The sequence below is a fragment of the Rhamphochromis sp. 'chilingali' genome, assembly GCF_963969265.1.
Source record: "Rhamphochromis sp. 'chilingali' genome assembly, chromosome: 22".
Taxonomy (NCBI): Eukaryota; Metazoa; Chordata; class Actinopteri; order Cichliformes; family Cichlidae; genus Rhamphochromis; species Rhamphochromis sp. 'chilingali'.
The window spans coordinates 25,099,410-25,117,030 of NC_137950.1; the positions used below are offsets into that span (position 1 = coordinate 25,099,410).

The following is a 17,621-nucleotide window of genomic DNA, read 5'->3' on the forward strand; positions in this document are numbered from 1 at the left end:
ATATGGCCCTGGCACGGCGAATGAATACTCTGCTCGCAGTGCTATTTGTGGCTCGTGTATCTGGTTGCCTAGGAAACAGCTGGCAGAGCGCCAGCAGGAGACTGAAGTTGACCCCAGACAGACAGACAGAAAGTCCCAGATAAAAAAGAAAAACTATAACTGAATACACAGATGTATACATTCAGTCATATATTATAGTTAGTTTCACAGTGAAGGTGAACTCTGATTGACTTGTATCTCTCTGTCTCTTCTAGGTAAGTGGCTGTAATCGTGCCTGTGGACTCAGCCCCTCATTTGAACCTTTCATACTTGTCCTGCGAGCTCTATCCTTCTTTCTTTTGGCTTGAGAAGTCAGGAGGTAAAAAGCAGATTTGACATATAGTTTGACACATGCTGACCATTAACGCCAGGGATTAGATGGCACTTTTGTGGAAATCACCACAGGGTTTAGTCACTTTAATTCAAACTAAAGCGTTGTTATGATAGGGCTGACCTTTCCATTGTGTAGTGAGAACGCTCTGCTCTCATTAACAGAAGACTTGGTGGATGTGTTGCACAGGTGAAATGCACGACTTAGGGCTGTATTGAAATTATATCGAGTTAAACTCCTCCGTCCTTTTATTACATTTCTCTCAGGCTCATTTGTAGAGCTGTGGTTAGCCTCATCAGTCTCCATAGTGATAGCACGCTAATCTTCTCAAGCCCCTTGTGGTTTTTCTATCCTCAGTAGTGCCTCCTTGATTGGTCCTGATGATTTCGAAACAACTTTCTGGATCTCAGTGTGAGAGGGAGTTTGCTGATGTTGGCAGGTTGTAATCAGGTCATTGAAATAGCTCACTGCTTAGACTGATACTCATAGGATGTTTTGACCAATGGGGGCAGCAAAATCAAACTGTGACCCATTTTTTCCTACCCATGGCTCTGCATGATGCCCTAACATGGTCATCTAAAACACACAGAAGTCCGTCCACCCAGCTTCTTTTTGCCATGTTTTCTTACGGTCACCTCTTCAACCTCACGGGGGGGCTGGATCCTATCTCAATTGTTTTAAGCCAAGAAGCAAGTGCACCGTCAGCACGTCACCAGTCTGTCTGGGTAGCATATAAAGACAGAAACCAATTTAAATTCACATTCACACCTACAGCAATTAACCTAACCCCATGCATGTCTTTGGGTTGTGGAAGCAAGCCGAGATAACCCACCCACATGTGGATAGAAAATCCAAACTCCACAAAGAAATCAAATCCAGGACCTTCTTGCTGTGAGCCAACAGTGCTAACTGTGCTGCGCTTGTTTATTTAAAATTTTTATTTGGATTTACTCAATTAGACCCCTTTTGAAGTTGGTGGCTCTGGGAGCATTTTTATCGCAGTTGCATGCCACTTAGCATGTCTTGGCATAGCAAACTCTTAAGAAGTCTGTAATATTTTATTTGTTCTGATTGCACCGATTAGTAGGTGTCTGTGTGATGCAACCGGTCTACAGTCTATGGATGCACTTTTCTAATCAAACTTGATTGCATTGGCTGAAGTTGTCATCTGTTGTTCAAATAAGGCCACTTCTGGCTCCTTAACGCCAACATAGTGGCTTCCAAAATGTTAAAATTGAGGCTTTGAAATGAGACTCAACAAACCAGTGGGTGGTGGCTATGTCCATCTATTCTATTCAGTCTATGGTTGATGCAACATTTACGGAGCAATATTCTTCACCGATTCTCAGTCTAGTTCCATTCTTGAAGCTCTCTTCCATGTCCTGGCTCTTTAACTTGTAAATGTTTAATATGTTTTTAGTTGCCTTCTGGTTTGAGTTAAAAAACAAAACAGCAGTCAGAGATTCAGGTGACAGCTCTTAGTGGGGTCATTTATGTTTTCATTCAGTATCTGTTATATGCAAATACTATATTTAACTGTTAAGAAATTTATGGTTAAGTACAAATAAAGTGCATAGTACAGTATGTAATACTATTAATAAACAATTAAAAAAACAATGACTTGTTATAGTGCTGCAAACATTTATAAGAAACTCAAGGCTTTTATTAAAGTCTTTAAGTTTTAGTTTTTTTATAACTAGTTATAGATTTTCAAGAATATTAATATAGCAATAAATTGTATTATAAGGGCTTTCTTATGATAACAAACACTTTGTAAATACATACCTTTTAATTAAGTTCTATCTAAAGCTTTACCAAAACTGATGCAATGCAGTTGCTGGCCTCACCACATGTAAAACAAGTCAACTGGTCAGTTGGTTGCACTGTCTCCTCAAACATGAGGGCTCACATAACAAACAAAGCATCTGCGCCAAAGGTCATTCGAGAAGCAGGAGATCTGGGTTCAAATGTGAATTTTTGGTCTGCTTTGACATTTAAAAAGAGGTTTTGCTACAGTGGTAATGGAGGTCCGAGAAAAGGTGGATGTATGATGGCTACTATTACATGCATCTTCCTTTATGAACTCAACTGTGCTGCTAATGGATGTTTTTTTTTATGGGCTGTCTGGACCAGCCACACCCAAAACCCCCTTGCCTCCAAATGTGATCTAATCTGCCTGACTGCTGCTGCAGACTCCAAGCATCATCCAACAGCTACTTTAACATTGCAGAGCGTATTATGTTGTTATATGTATCCTTATCTAGTTTAGGTCCATTTGCAATGTACTGTGTCGGATATCTGTGTTGTCAGTGTGGAGAGGGTGGAAGGAATAAAGCGTGTGTGTGTGCGTGAGGAAGAGAGAGATTTGCAGAGAGTATCAGACAGAGTGAAGAAACAGCCGGGGGAGACAGAGGCCATGTGATGTCAAAACAATAAGTGTACTTCTTAGACATGACAGTTGAGAGTCACTGCAAGAGCTATGATGTGTCATTTATTTGTGTATTTAGTAGAGACCAACAACTGCTTGGATTTGCAATATTAACAGCCGTATTTACAAATTTTTATATATCGGTGCAAACCAGAAATTTATCGGTCTTTAAATGTAATATAGTAATATTTATTATTGCATGATAAAAGTAGATCAGAGTATAATAATTACTGCACAATAAACCAGATTTTTGGCCGTGAATTTACTCACACAGACTTAAATATTCCCAGCAGTTTACAGATTATGAAGGCAGCACTTGCTGTTTAAAGTCACCTAAAGACTGCCAGGGAAAAATCTCCACAGGATTTCTGACTCCAGCTTCACTATCTCCAACTTTGACTGATGTTTGATGTTATTCTTGTGTTTGTACTGCAACTGTGTCATTGAAAGATGTTTCATGCCTAAGTCACAGAGCCTTAGAAACCATTCAGTAACATCCTGGCAACCACAGGTTGCTAGATAAAAATGTGTATTCTCCAACTGGTCTGAGAGTGACTGCTGGGGGTTGCTGGCTGTCGCAAAGAGAGTGCTTTACCAAAACCCTCTTATCGTAGCTTTGGTCAATAGCAGATTGTTGTAGTTTGCACGAAAAATGCCCTCTTGTCTGCAAACACTGGCCAACTTCTTGCTAAGCAGTAGTCAAACCTGGAAAAAGCGCAAACTTTTGGTTCTTGTTTATGCTTTGTATGTATGGTGTACAGCAAACAACAATTCTGAATGACTTTCCATTAGGACCACATCCCCTCCACAAAAGTTACAGAAAGAAAGTTCCTACAGAAGGTTCTTGTATTTTATTTAAAATAAAGAATTGGATAGCTTACAGTATGAAGACTTTGTCTAAAATAAGTGTGGCCGAGCAGTTATCTGAGATGTCACGTGCATCTAAATGATGTTATTTTTTATAAAACCCTGACTTCACGCCTAAATCCACTCAGATGTCGATGATGTGCCAAGTAAGATGGTCTCTTACCTTTGACCTCTCCATTTTGTTTTTTAAATTCATTAAATGCCATGCAATATTTAAGTCAGGATTCAGCAGCAGCAGCTCAAGGCCTTATAGTCTTCTCTGATTGGTCAAGGTTTCCATTTATACCTTTTTTCATGTCCCTTGGTGTGTGAATTTTCAGTGTTTTCTGCATCTTTGACAAACTCAGATGCAGGCAGATACTGGTTGGACCAGTGCAGGAGTGCCACTTATTAACAATAGGACATCCGGCTCTCCTGTTGTTAGCGATGAGGCTTGTCAGTCAGCAGATATCCTGGCTTTTAACACAAGTGGAGTTCAGTATTGTTTACAAGATATAAATCACTATAATTCTAAGACTGGAGTACCTGAACTAATAAAAAAAAAGAAAAGAAAAAAGAAAAAACTGTGAAGAAAATATGCTACTGCGGTGGGACATTCTTGTTTTATTGAGGCTCAAATTGGTATATTTGCTTTATCCTGCACTGGTAACATACATTTTTCACATTGGCAGCTTATATTTGTGGCTGTGGTATTGTGGTTTGGGGAATTCAGTAATCTGCTTATGGTGTTGTTTGTGTTATATGCTTGCTTTCTTCTGCAAACTAGGATTAAGAGTTAAGAAGTGCATGAATCAGCGATATTAAACTTGAAATATCATTGTTACTGGAGTTGTAATGATTCCTGTTTCTGGCAAGTGGAATTTGGAGTCACAGTGAGGTTGCATATCGAGTTAAAGATTTACTGCATCAAGTTTGATGTCCTTTCTTCAAACAGGATATTGTATCAGGACATAACTCAGGGCAAATGAGTGCTGTATTATAGAGACACTTAAATTTAATGAACAAGGTGGAGAGTTGTGCTCCAAATGGATTAAGGATACCACTCGGGATTATTTAGCGAGTCCCTGAAACTCCATGAGGTATATGTACACTAATGGAACATCAAATTATCTGATGCTTTTGTCTTGCTCTTGTAATCCTCACCCACCTGGTGCTCTGGTGGAGGCTGAAACAAACTCTGAATGACTTTAATCTATGTTCAGTGCCTAAACACTTTCCTCAGTTTCCTCTGGTTTGTGAGCAGGTGAAAAAGAGCATGTTTTCTGTTCTGACGTCCTTGCCTATGTTAAGCTCTATGAAGGAATGTTGCATTAAAAAACACCAAAACAGGAAAAACAAGCGAATCAGCTCGATAAAACCGGACATATTCATGCGGATGATAATTTGAGTGCTGTGAAGAGTCATTATCGACAGGTCCTTGCTCTTTATTTTATTTAAAACTAACTGATAATTAAACTAAATTTGACTTTTCAAGTCATTTTCACATTTTACATATACAGGGACTGAATTAGGTTGTTCGTGAATGCCACTCAAACTTCTAAATATTGTATTTTGAACAAGCCCGCAGGAAGATATTTTTATCTGTGCTATGCTGCCCCCAAGTGATCAGAAGTGCAACTGATAGTATACAAAACCTTTATATTGCCAAATCTTTCAAAAGCCCAGCTCTCATGTTTGGATTACAGTCATATATGTGCACATTCCCTCGTGGTGACAGGAAACAGTCTCTGTGAATTTAATGTCTGCAAATTTGCTTCCACCGCGCAACTAAAGCTGTGCAGGGACCTGGCTGTATGAAATTGATTTGCCAATAGAGGGAGCCAAACACCACAGTTATTATCTGTGGGCGTCATTGTTAACGACACTAAACAGCTTGCAATCCATTCATTTTGCTTTCTCGTTCATTTTGTGCACCAGGATGGATGTGTCCTGTTTTTTATGAAAGCAGATATGAAATTATTGCAGGTAAACTTTTTCTTTTGTGCACAAACGTACATGAATACAAAGGCACTCTCTGACTGCTGTTTTGTTGGCTTTTACTGCCGATCCCTGAACAATTAGACCCAAACATATAAAATACTGTCTAGAATGTTTGTGCAGATGAAACATGAGTGTTTGTTTTCTCCTTGATAGTTTGATGAGCTCTTCCTTTCTTTGCAAATGCTTCTTTGCAAATGATCAACCCAGGGAACAAAGTAGCATGTGCCCATGTAAGTTGTAGAATTTTAAGGATTCTTATTCTGTTTTTTTTGTTTGTTTGTTTTTTGTTTTTTTCCATTTTTCTGATGCATTATTAGATGATGAAATGGGTTATAATTCATACATATTCATATGGATAATAGTTGTTGTTTGTGGACAATTTTATCTTGGGGAATTCTCTGGTTTTCCCTCAGGTCCATACTGTGATCATCTGCTATATTGGTTTCTACCCTGTAATGCACACTCCTCCAAGACTTCATTAACTGCAGTTTCATGTGTATGTGTGCTGAGTAGTTTGCTGCAGGCAATGGTTAGATCAGCAGCATAGGGACAGAAAGATTGATAAAAGAAAAACATCAGAGATAGACTGAAAGGAAAGGAGGAGATGATGAAAGAGTAAAAAGGGGGGAAAATGCAGTTGGCTGGCATGTTTGCTGCTGACCCACATTTGGAATCATGACATTTTTCCTGAGTGTGCTATTTCCTCTGTGAGTAGGCTGAAAGAAAGTCTGAAAGAAGGGTAATTTCACTGCAAAGACACTGCCAGAGACTGCAAGCAACTTACAAACACCCTTGTCTTTTTTAAAGAATAGTTTTAAACATCTGATCCGTGTACAGAGAAATCACCTGCTGTTAATCCCAGTTTCACAACAGACAAAGGGACTGTAAGGTCCAGTAATTCTAATTCATAAGCTCCTTTTACAGATGGAGATAATGAAGGATTAGTCCAATAAATCCTGATGTCACTGACTGACTGATGACTTATTATGGTGCAGTAACTAGAGTTTAGGATGTGATTAGCTTGAGTGGAATTTTTGAATGTGGAACATTTTCCTTCTGATTTTAAGGTTGTTTAAATATGTATCATGATAGTTGAGGGGACTGAAAAAGACGCTCAGTACAGTAAATGAATGGATTGACTGGGAGTCAGCATTGTTGATGCATTCCCAAATTGCATATGCGTTCAGTCCTATGCTATAACCTTTGACCTGTTGTATTGGAACAGCTTTAGTAAGCAGCCCTGCACGAGACAATTGCCAAACTGGCTGAGTCCAATTCCCTCTAGTTATTGCACAATTGTAATTTAATGTTTCACAGCTAGTATTTGTACAGTATAACCTTTTGTGACATTCATTATCTATCTATCATTATCTTTTAAAATATTGCCATTTAGTAGCAGTGCAAATAATAAAATACTCACTTGTAACATGTCTGTGAAATATTCAAATTCAGATTAAAATGCAACTAGATTTACAGGAAACAGCTGATCAGTATTCACACAGTGTTATCGTCCCAGGCTAAGGAAAAGAAAAGTTGCCAGAATTTTGGTTGACTGGCCAGGTCATGTTCTGTGTGTGTGTGGATACATTGACGGGGGTTGGACAAATATAAGGATAAAAAATAGTGCATTGTTTATTTGCAGTTTATACATCAGAAACTGTACAAAGAATTGCATTTTTCAGCCATAGTTTTGAGAGATCTACAGACAATGATAATAGCAAACACTGAAAGTATGGCAAAGTCTGGCTGTTGCTGATTGTGTCTTTGCTTGGCATTGAAGAGCTATTTTAGCTGCTTTTACTGGGAAAACTGTTTCCTTCATCAGTCAGTTGTTATTACTGGAAGATTAGCAAGCTTTCTTTACAGTAGCTATGCACATAGGCACCATTTGCAACTGAGTGATGGTGTCATGTTTGTCCATTCACTCACTGGCTTGTAGCCAGAGGCAATATCTGGGGCACAAGCTGTAGTGCAGCTTAGCTGTTGTGTCTGCATAGATATACCACACTAAACACCCAATTATGATATTAACACCTTTCCCATGGTGTTATCTTCAGTCACACTGCATACAGTTAATAAAATTATGTCTTGCTCATTATGTCTTGCCAATCAAAATCATAAAAAACATTATTGGGCCTAATTATAGCTTAGAAATATAGAAAGAAAAGGATATAAAACAGAAGATAGATGTTATATGAAAAAAGATGCTGGTTGTTCATATGAAACATTCTCTCCTCTCCCCTTTGTTATTGTCTGTTTGTAGGTAGGACCACCCTTTGAAAAGCAGCAAAAAATACAGCGTTCTCATATCCCAGGCAACCAATAGCCAGGCTCCTTTGCTCTCACATGTTCTTACCATAGACCATCCCCCCGCCCATGTTGTTAATATTCAAAGGCTGCAGTATCCAGAAATGAGCTCATAGCAGGACTCATCACACACATCCTGGAAACCCCAAATAAGAAATGAAAAGATTTAGAAATGCATTTATGACATGGTCTTTCTGACTTTACACACTGACTGTGAGGTATATACGGAAATATGAATGATCGTCATTTAAGGAGATGTGGTGGCTTGTTGCTCATTACTCTTATCACCTCAGGAAACAAACTGGATCTCTGCTTCTCATTAATTTTATGCTGGTTGGTAATGCTTCCTTGAAAGTAGTTGCCTCTAAGGTCTTGTTATTCCATATCTGATTATTTTAATTTAAAATGAATATGTATCTCAATAGTATCCCAGTAATTGATCTGTTGGTCCGAACATGTCTGCATATACGTTTTTCATTTAGTTCTACATTTGATGTCAAAATGTTTGCGATTTACCAGGCTGTCATTTTTAACATAATGGAATTACACAGTATGTTACAGTAAGTTTCTTTCATTAATTCAATATTCAATATTTTCTCAGTGTTCTGAGTATGATGCTGAAATGTTTTGTGTGAAATCTCAATGCATGCACCATTGCCGGTAATACAATGCCAGCAATATAATACAAGTTACCTTTGCGTAAGCAATGCTAACTAATCTGAATTTCCTCACAGCATGTGGCACATTTTAAAGACATCCCACATATTTTATTAATGAGCAGCCTCCATAAAAAGATCAACATATAAGCCATCCTGTTTTAGTGTATACCAGGATACCAACATTTCCTAGTTACCACTGAACAAAAAGTACAGCGGAAGCCAGTGGAAAACACGGCCAACAGGGGGCGACGTCGAAAAAAGTCAGACAGTGTAGAAATAAACGACTGACATCAGCTAAACTAAATGTTCCAAAACATAGTATGCTGTAAAGTCGAGACACACATCCCCACGAGAACTAAATGATCTAAAGGCAATCTGTGATGTGCATTATCCAATATTTATTGTTATGAATGTCTATATATCAGGAATATGGCGTTCTGCTTTAATAGGCACAAAATACTTCAAAAAGAAGAAAAATTTATTAAACAAGGCTAAATGTGAGTGTGAATGCATGCTGTGTTTGAATCACTCTGTTCCAGGATTTGTTTGTGTAGGGTTTCGATATCTTCATATCATCATGACAACAAAAATCCAGTTTCTCAGCTAGCACAGGTCCTCACCCAGATAGGACAAAATCAATTCACCAATTTGAGATTGAAGAGAGCTGGATATTCTGATCTAAAATCCATGGTACCAGAGCCAGCCCAAGCTTTGATGGGGTTTTAAGCACAATTTCATTTGGGGTCCCTGCCCACGTTTAATCCCATCACTATCCACTGACCTCAGCACTGCCAATATTATCTGTATATTGCCATGGACGCTCATTTGTGCATTATACATCGAGCACAGCCATTATCATGGCTTATGAGTGTAATGTAATTATTCCTAGAAAAATACCTTTATCCTGTGTTTTCTTTTCTTTTCAGACCAGAGCGATAAATCCTTTTTGAGACATATTTATCAAAATATTCCACTGTCTTGTGTATGATTACTGTATTACTATATAAATATACATTTATCAAATGTCTGGTGTGACATTTCAGGTGCTCTTGGGGGCTCCCGCCAGCTGCTTAGTCGGCTTATGCCTCAGGCTGGCTCTACATGACACAATAAGATTTAGCTCAACTTTCAAAATAAAAGCTTCACTTCACTACTTCAGTTGCAGGTTAGCACTGTATTCTCGCATTAAAAAGCAATGGCAACATAAGTCACAAAATATACTTAGCTGTTATTATAACCTACCAAAGAATACTAAGTGTGTGGGTTTATATGTACAGTGCACCTTTATGCTGAATGGTTTGTCAAAAGCTAAGTTAAACATTATTATTGTAGCTTTGTATTAGATTGATCTCTGCGTAATACTTTATGATTCAGACAGTTAAACTCTGATTAAACAAAACGTGGTAATGTATTCAACTGCCCTTGTTTTCATATGTAAAGGAAATAAAATGAGGATCAAGATGGCAAAGATGCTGAAGTTTCGTAATCAGAGCGTCATGGCTGCAGACCTCTGCACGGTGTGATATGCTGGACTCCCATTGTGTGTTTGTACTGTATGTACCCTGCATGGAGTCTCATCTTCCTTTCTCTCTTTATCGCTCAGCCATAGCCAGCTGGTACTAAGCAGAGGTATTCATCCATCCCTACTCCCTCCTTTTTTGTGCTGTCCCAGCTGCTCTCTCTACCTCTCTCTCTCTCTGCCCCCTCCTTTTGCACCCCTCCCTCCTCTTCCTCCCCCTCCTTCTCCTTCTCCTATCTAAACCTCCTTTCCTCTGTCATTTCCCTGCTGTTCATGTGTCCCGGCGAGGCGTTGCGGACCGTGTGTGTGTGCACATAGAGGATGGCTCAGTGCTCAGGTGCAGGCAGCAGACTTTGGGAACCAGTCAAGCAGGCAACAGGACCAGACTTTACACCCAGACAGAGCTTTTTGCTGGGCTGAGGGCTGGAGATTGAGCCCCCTTTTTGGACCTCCATCCCTGAAGCTCTCTTAATCTACCTGTAACTAAGCTTTCATTTATACACTATTCATTAACAAGAGGACCATTTCAACTGTGTGTGGATCCTAAATGTTTAAAGGAAATTCTTCTTCTTTTTGTATTTGTTATAATTTGGCACTCATTTACACTGTGAGCTCTGAGTGGAAGCAGCTGTCTTGTCAGCCGTGGATTTTGCAGAGGTGAAAGAGAGGAGTATGTCCTGTCTGTACCATGCCCCAAACTGGACCTCAGTGGATAGCTGCTGAGGGAAATAAGGCACAAAAGAGAGAGCCAAATCTTTAAAACGAGGACAGGAAAGTCCTCAGACAATCTCCCTCTCACACACCTGTGAGGGCTCACTCTCTGACAAAAGAACAGCCGAGAAGAGGAGGAACAAAAAGATAATTAGGAGCCAAGAAGATAAGGCTAAAGGGGAGACTTTGGGTCCAGACTCCCTTCCTTCATTCATCCCTCCTTTTTCAGTTCCCACCTGTGTGGATTAATTGGGCTGGAGAACCATGGCGCATGCCGCTTCGCAGCTGAAGAAAAAGGCGGACGAGAACCTCGCTGCAGAGGAAGAGAAGGAGAAGGAGAGGAAGAAGTCAAGGAAACGGTCTCGCGAACCAAAGAAAAAGGTAGAGAAAGACAAGGAGGGAAGGATGAGTTTAGAGGGATAAAATTGGTCTTAGTAAGAGGGAAAGTAAAGGAGGAATGAGAGCTGACACACAGGAGGAAAGAGAAATGTTTGAGATGTGGTGGTCTAGTGAAGGCTAGGTGCTTCTCTTTTGTCACGATGCAGCCTCCCATCACACACATGCACACACATAATCATGCATGCACGTACGAGACACTCAGCGGGATAAGAGGGGTGGTCCCAGAGGGAATACTGTGGGGGGTGAGTGGGGGAAAAAAGACAGAAAGATGGATGTGCAGGGAGCATGGGCAGAGAAGAAAGGAGAAGATAACAGGAATCAGCTACAGAGAACAGACTGGGATTTCAGGCAGCTGTGTCAGCTGCTGTTATGTTTTAAGTGACTTAAATTCACTGGTTTGGTGGCTTTGTTGTAAAGAAAACAATATTTTGAAAATACATAAAAAAGGTACCACTTATAGGGACACACATACTTTAAATCTTCCTCTCTTTAAGGAACTTTTTCAGAAGAAAACATAATGTCCCGTTTTATGCCATCACACCACACATTCAACCTCCTGTTCGACTGTGACGTGAGAGGTGTGGGACTTTGGGGGAGAAACGTGTACCCCAGCCAAAAGCGTCAGCAGTCACACCCTGCGGTTAGGTGTGGGCTGTCTGTCTGTGTGCGCCTGTACATAAGTCATTGTGCAAGGACGAAGTTAAGACGAAATCACTGACACACAAAAGCACCTAGAAGATGATCAATAGGTCTGACTTGAAATCAATAAATATTCCTCACTGCATTGACAGCTTCACTTTGTAAACTATCAGTCTTTTAGCTGAAGTTGGACATCAGCATCAGGTCCAGTGTTTGAATCCCCTTGACAACTTGCGCGTATGTGCTTATTTGTCCAAATGCATCTTTGTTTGTGCTTAAAATGCTTCCCGTTTGCTCTTGCGTGCACATGCTGACATTTGGGCTTTTGTGTTTGTACACATTGACCAGCCCGAGGCTATAATTAGTTCAGGGTTAGCCACCTGTCACAGAGAGTCAGTACCCCTGACCTCATTAACATCAAGGTCAAAATGGACATCACTTCCTTGGCCTACAGGAAGTCAGCTAGATGTGAGTTAGCTGTGCTCTCGTGGTGATTTTATTAATTTATTCATTGGCAATTAAGCTTTTATGAGAAGACATGGTGTAGGAATTAAAAAATAATAACTTAAATATAAGAAGTCCATTCCTACATCTGCCACTAAATCATTTTCATAACAGATGTTTGCCCATATGTGCTTAAAATTCTTTACATAATTCCAAAGAGTAGTCTCAGAGGAAAATCTTGCCTTAAAACAACCTAAGACATCGGATGCAGACTCTGCTGTTTTAGGGAATCTTTCAACTCGAAAAAATTGCGTAGACCAGACTAACTTTCATATGGCTATAGGAACCCTTCACTTCTCTTGTCCACTTTGAGCAAAATTGATCGGTTCATTGGAACAATTTTCTGTGCAGTGTCTTATGTTGGGTTTTGTGAGTTGAAAAAATAGGACGTAAAATCTGTCTTTCTTTCAGTTTAAGTGGAGAAAATCCTTGAAATTAAGCAACAGATCAGATTGTGAATGCCACCTTAAATCAACTGTATTCTTTTTCGTTTTTATATCCACTCATCCTAATGGAAATGATAGGATGAGTGAATGCTGCAACTAATGGCTATTTTAATTATTTATATATTTTGCAGCTGGAGAAAATGGATTCACAAACTCCAGGAACAAACAATATAAATCAAATGTGTGTTTTATACAGTAACTTAACTAAAAAATTAAATGTCAGTACGCTTTGCAAAAATGTCAAAGTTGTCAAGTAATCAGTTAAGCAAATAATACTTTCAACTCAAAAGTGAAACATTCAAACAGTCTGAAATGACACTAGTGCCGTTTGGTCAGTTTTAATTATAGTTGGGCATGGGTGTCTCTCTGAAGTGTTGTACAATTTTCTTTCTTTCTTTCTGTGCAGTGTGTTGGCATCTGATAAGCCTTCAAACCCATTGATCTATTTCTCCAGCTGTTTTTCCTGGGTTATATATTTCTTGTGAAATTGTTCTTTTCTTGGAAACCTGACTAAACCTGTGAAACACTGATTTATTTATTTTTTATCAACCCAGACCATGGTCTTTTTCTTAACCCAAGTAGTTTGGTACCTAAACACATTTCTTCTCACCACTTCTTATCTCCCCCAAGAGGACTTTACTTTTTGTGTCCATGAACACTTATGAATAGATAGGTTTTTCTATGTATACAGAAAGAGAAAAGTAGTGTCCCTGAAGAAATATCAACAACATGAATGCCACAAGAATGTTGTATAGATGTATTTTTTCAAAGAAGTTTAAAACCATGGGAATGTATTTATTTTATTTGCCAGGTTGGAGTCATTCTTTTGAGAAGCAGTAATGATCATTGGCTACGTAGAAGGGCAAATGCAGCAGTTAATGATGTGCCATAAAAACACTGCATGATAATGGGGATTCATCAGGAAGCTGAAAGAGCTGAATTTGAGTCGGTTTGGTCACAGGTTTATGGTTTTACTATAAGGCAACAAGTAATGTTGATGTAGTATAATGTGTGTATTCTGACGTCAGCAGTTTCCCGGTGTTTGTGGCATAACCTTGTCATGGGGATATCAGCTATCACTGGCTCACTCAAGGTAAATCTATATAACCCCCGTCTGCCCAGTGGCTAATTCTTGGCACCAGGGGAGCAAAAAATCTCCCTCCTCGTCTCACATCGCCACAGTTATCTTTAACTCTCCTCACTTTACTTGATCTCTCTCTTTCTCGTCATCTCTCTCATACTGTATGCCTGAAATGGCTCTTCAATGTTGATTAAATAACACACTTCCATTTTCGATCATAAAAGAACAGCTAATTATAAAGAGTATCAGTATCATTGTTGGCTGTATGTTAAATGGGTCACTGGAGTCACAGCATAATCTACCACTAAGGATATTTAGCTGCTTCCCATTTGCAGTATAATAGATGGATGTAATAATGGTGATGTCTTGATGTTTTAGATGTAGATGTGACACGTAAGGGTTGAGCTGGAGCTTGTGAGAAAATTCATGGGCTTAGTCAGAAGGAACAGAATGAACAGGGAAGTAATTTTTTAGGTCAGGGTCAAGGCTTCCTTAGACTTCTGTAGAGCAAAAAATCTTTTTGCAACACCCTTTAGCCTACTTACTTTAATCCTGCACAAAATGCAGTTGGCTTTTGTGTTGGCTTCACTTTTCAATCATGGAAACCACGTCCATCTTTTATATCATCTGTTTTGCCACCAAACACTTGAATTATTTTCATGGCTCTACATAAACTTTCCAGCACTTAAACCAATTTGCTTATTGCCCTTTGCTTTCCACCCTTGACTGATCACACTGGTTGCCTAGGTAACCCTGTAGCATACAGTATTTACCAGCCATTTAATAGCAATTAATTGTATCCTTCACTTCATTGATCATTTAAGTTGCTCACATTGAAGTTAACAAAAGTTTAACCTGAGACCTGGTCACTTTACACCACCAGTGCTCCCAAGTGGCTGAATGTCATTGACTTTCATTAGTCTCTTCTTACCATGTTGCTACTAGTCACTTCCTGTGGACAAGCCTTAAGGGTTGCTCTTCAATATATATATATATATATATATATATATATATATATATATATATATATATATATATATATATATATATATATATATATATATAATGTGTGTGTGTATATATATATATATGTAAAAATACTTTAAAACTCTTGAGTAATTTTCATTTTATACAGCTGGTAATTTAGAAAAGTACTTTACTGGGCAAGTACTGCCTGACTTGCTTGATCGGCTGGAACACCACTGATCCCAACCTACAATACGTTTGTTTTGTTTGTTTGTTTTTTCAGTATGAAAATTAAAAATATAAGTGTTTGTTAGTAATGTTAGAATTAAACTTTCTGATAGTACTTTTTTTAACCTCATTATGCAGTGAATCATATTTTAAAAATATGATTCACTTCTTGACCAAGATATTACACGAGAAGATTAATACCACTATTAAATTATTTAGTTTAGTTATGACACAAATAGAGATGTCAGTTTGGCATTTTAAATCAAGCTATGTGCTTTGTAAGCTCACTCATGACTTATTTGTATTGCTTGCAGTTTTCCTTTTGCCACATTTTTTTAAATAGTAGTCAAGATTGCACGAAATCTTTTTAACTCTTACTTTGTTTTTTAAGTTGCTTCAGTAATGCATACAGAGCTTATAGATCTTCACTGTCCAACACTGTTGATGGTATGGATGTTACCAGAAACTGGAAAATAGAAGTCATGCATTAAGAGTTCCACTGAGATCAGTGCACTGAAGAGCCACCATTAATGCTATTAGATGCAAGCTCCAGACAAACATGAAGCCACTCAGTGCTTTCAAGCCGGATTACATGAACAAGTTGCATCTCTTGTAGCAATAAAGTCAGCATGCTTTTCAGATTGGTCAGCTGGCTGGTAAACTGACTGGCTGAGTGGCACACTATGGTTAGCCTGATTGATTTATACATTAAGAGGCTGTTGGATCGTGTGTGACTGATTAATGCTCTGCTGTGTATTTGCTTTGTCAATAGTCTGACTGACTGACTGACTGACTGACTGACTGACTGACTGACTTAGCACAGCTAAAACTACACGTCACTGTCTTTAGCTCATGGTGGTGGAGTTTTCCTATGTTGGAAGCATAATGGACTAATAATACAATTTTTTTTTTTTTTGTTGAGAAAGTAATTTTTGTGATGCCTTCCAGAGTAGCAAAAGACTAAAACCACTGTGTGGAATAAGATGGGCTTCAAGCCAGATTGAAAACACTACACTTAGTGAGAATTGTTGGCATTACTTATTCATCTCCTGGTTATTTCCTTTATTATTTTGGACACTGTGCTTTTAGTGATTGTGTTACTCCAGTTTGTGGCGGCTTTACTTGACCCCTGCCTTGTCCTCAGACTTGAAAGTCAAACAGAGAGTCGGCAGGATACATTTAAATTCTTACCATGTATTACGTGTTTTAAGTCTCGCATGAGTTTGAAGTGTATTTAATTATGACTCATAATCAAATTTAGGGAGTAAACATGATTAAAAGGGCAGGGGGAAAGTGTGATGTCTAAATAATCTATAGATCTATAGATAATACTAGATAAACAGATCAAATAAGAACGATTCAGTTTAAAAAATGGACGGTATAGACTTTTCAGTTAGCAACTTTATCAAGTCAATGGTTTTAATTGTTTAGTCATTTGGTTTTACTACTGGAAGTGTCTGGAGAAATATCCAATTTTGCGTCAGCATCAGTGTTAATTATTTAGTATTTTAGCATGCTAGTTTCATATGAAGATGCCAAACATAGTAAGCTTTATACCTACAAAATATCAGCATTTTTAAGTTGTCATAACATGATGTTCAACACCTTCTTACTCCTCGATCATTGTACACTTAGTGAGGAATTCCTTCTTTTCATAATTTAATCAAGAGAAACTCCATAGCTTCACTTTCCAGCATGCTGGACGCCGGGATAGATTTTATTGTCAACCAACTGCAAGGGCCTGGGAAGGATCACGGTTATCGGTCAAGTGTTTCGTGCCCACAAATTAGAATTTCGTGCGCACGTTATACCTATTTCGTGCCCTCGAAATAGTATTTTGTGGGCACAAATAAGTATTTCGTGGACACGTTATACCCATTTCGTGCCCATGAAGTAGTATTTTGTGGCCACAATTTATTTATTTTTTGGACCATGTCATCAGAGGGGCTCCGTAGAAAACAGAAGTCACAAGACCTAAAACTGTTTGATTGGGTTTAGAAAAACACCATATTTTGAGTAAAAATAGAACAGAAATGAAGTTCTCCTATCTGCAACACCTTTCTCTACTTCTTTAATACGGCCTTTGTGTACCATGTGTATCTTGTGACTGAGGATACCGTAGCACTTTTCTCATGGCACAGTTTTTGTATATTGAGGGATTTTTATGGAGCTCTTTGGATCCTTCAACACTTTTAGAAATAGCTAAGGAAGCAGCATCACACTGGCATTGTGATCTCTTTGGGTCCTGACCCAGCATCAGTATGTGATGAGTAGCGTGTCTGGCATGCTGATACAGAGGGAGTATGGACCAAACTGCTAGCATGGCTATACACTGATATGAAACAAATGTAAAAGCAAATAAAGATATACTGGACTATCTGAGAGGATGAACCTGTATTAAACTGAATATATGGATTGAAGAGAATGAAATCCAACAAAGGTCTCATACAGGGAGCACTGAGCTCTCTATTATTTCAAAGTGAGACAAGAATTAGCAAGGGGGATGGGGGGGGGGTG

The 17,621-nt window shown here is 38.7% G+C and overlaps 1 protein-coding gene across 38 annotated transcripts in view; it reads left to right on the forward strand.

Moving 5' to 3' along the window:
• LOC308390310 (ankyrin-3-like) overlaps positions 1-17,621 on the forward strand; it is a 177,868-nt gene that overhangs the window by 39,510 nt on the left and 120,737 nt on the right. For 9 of the 38 annotated variants that reach the window (XM_080872133.1, XM_080872137.1, XM_080872147.1 and 6 more), the window contains exon 1: positions 10,457-11,222. The exons of 5 other annotated variants lie outside the window; for them this stretch is intronic. In XM_080872133.1, coding sequence (XP_080728259.1) covers positions 11,106-11,222 — 117 coding nt within the window. In that variant the 5' untranslated portion in view covers positions 10,457-11,105. Of the gene's footprint in view, positions 1-10,453; positions 11,223-17,621 lie in introns of those variants that run through there. 24 more of the 38 variants (XM_080872134.1, XM_080872142.1, XM_080872152.1 and 21 more) reach the window with 5 other exon arrangements.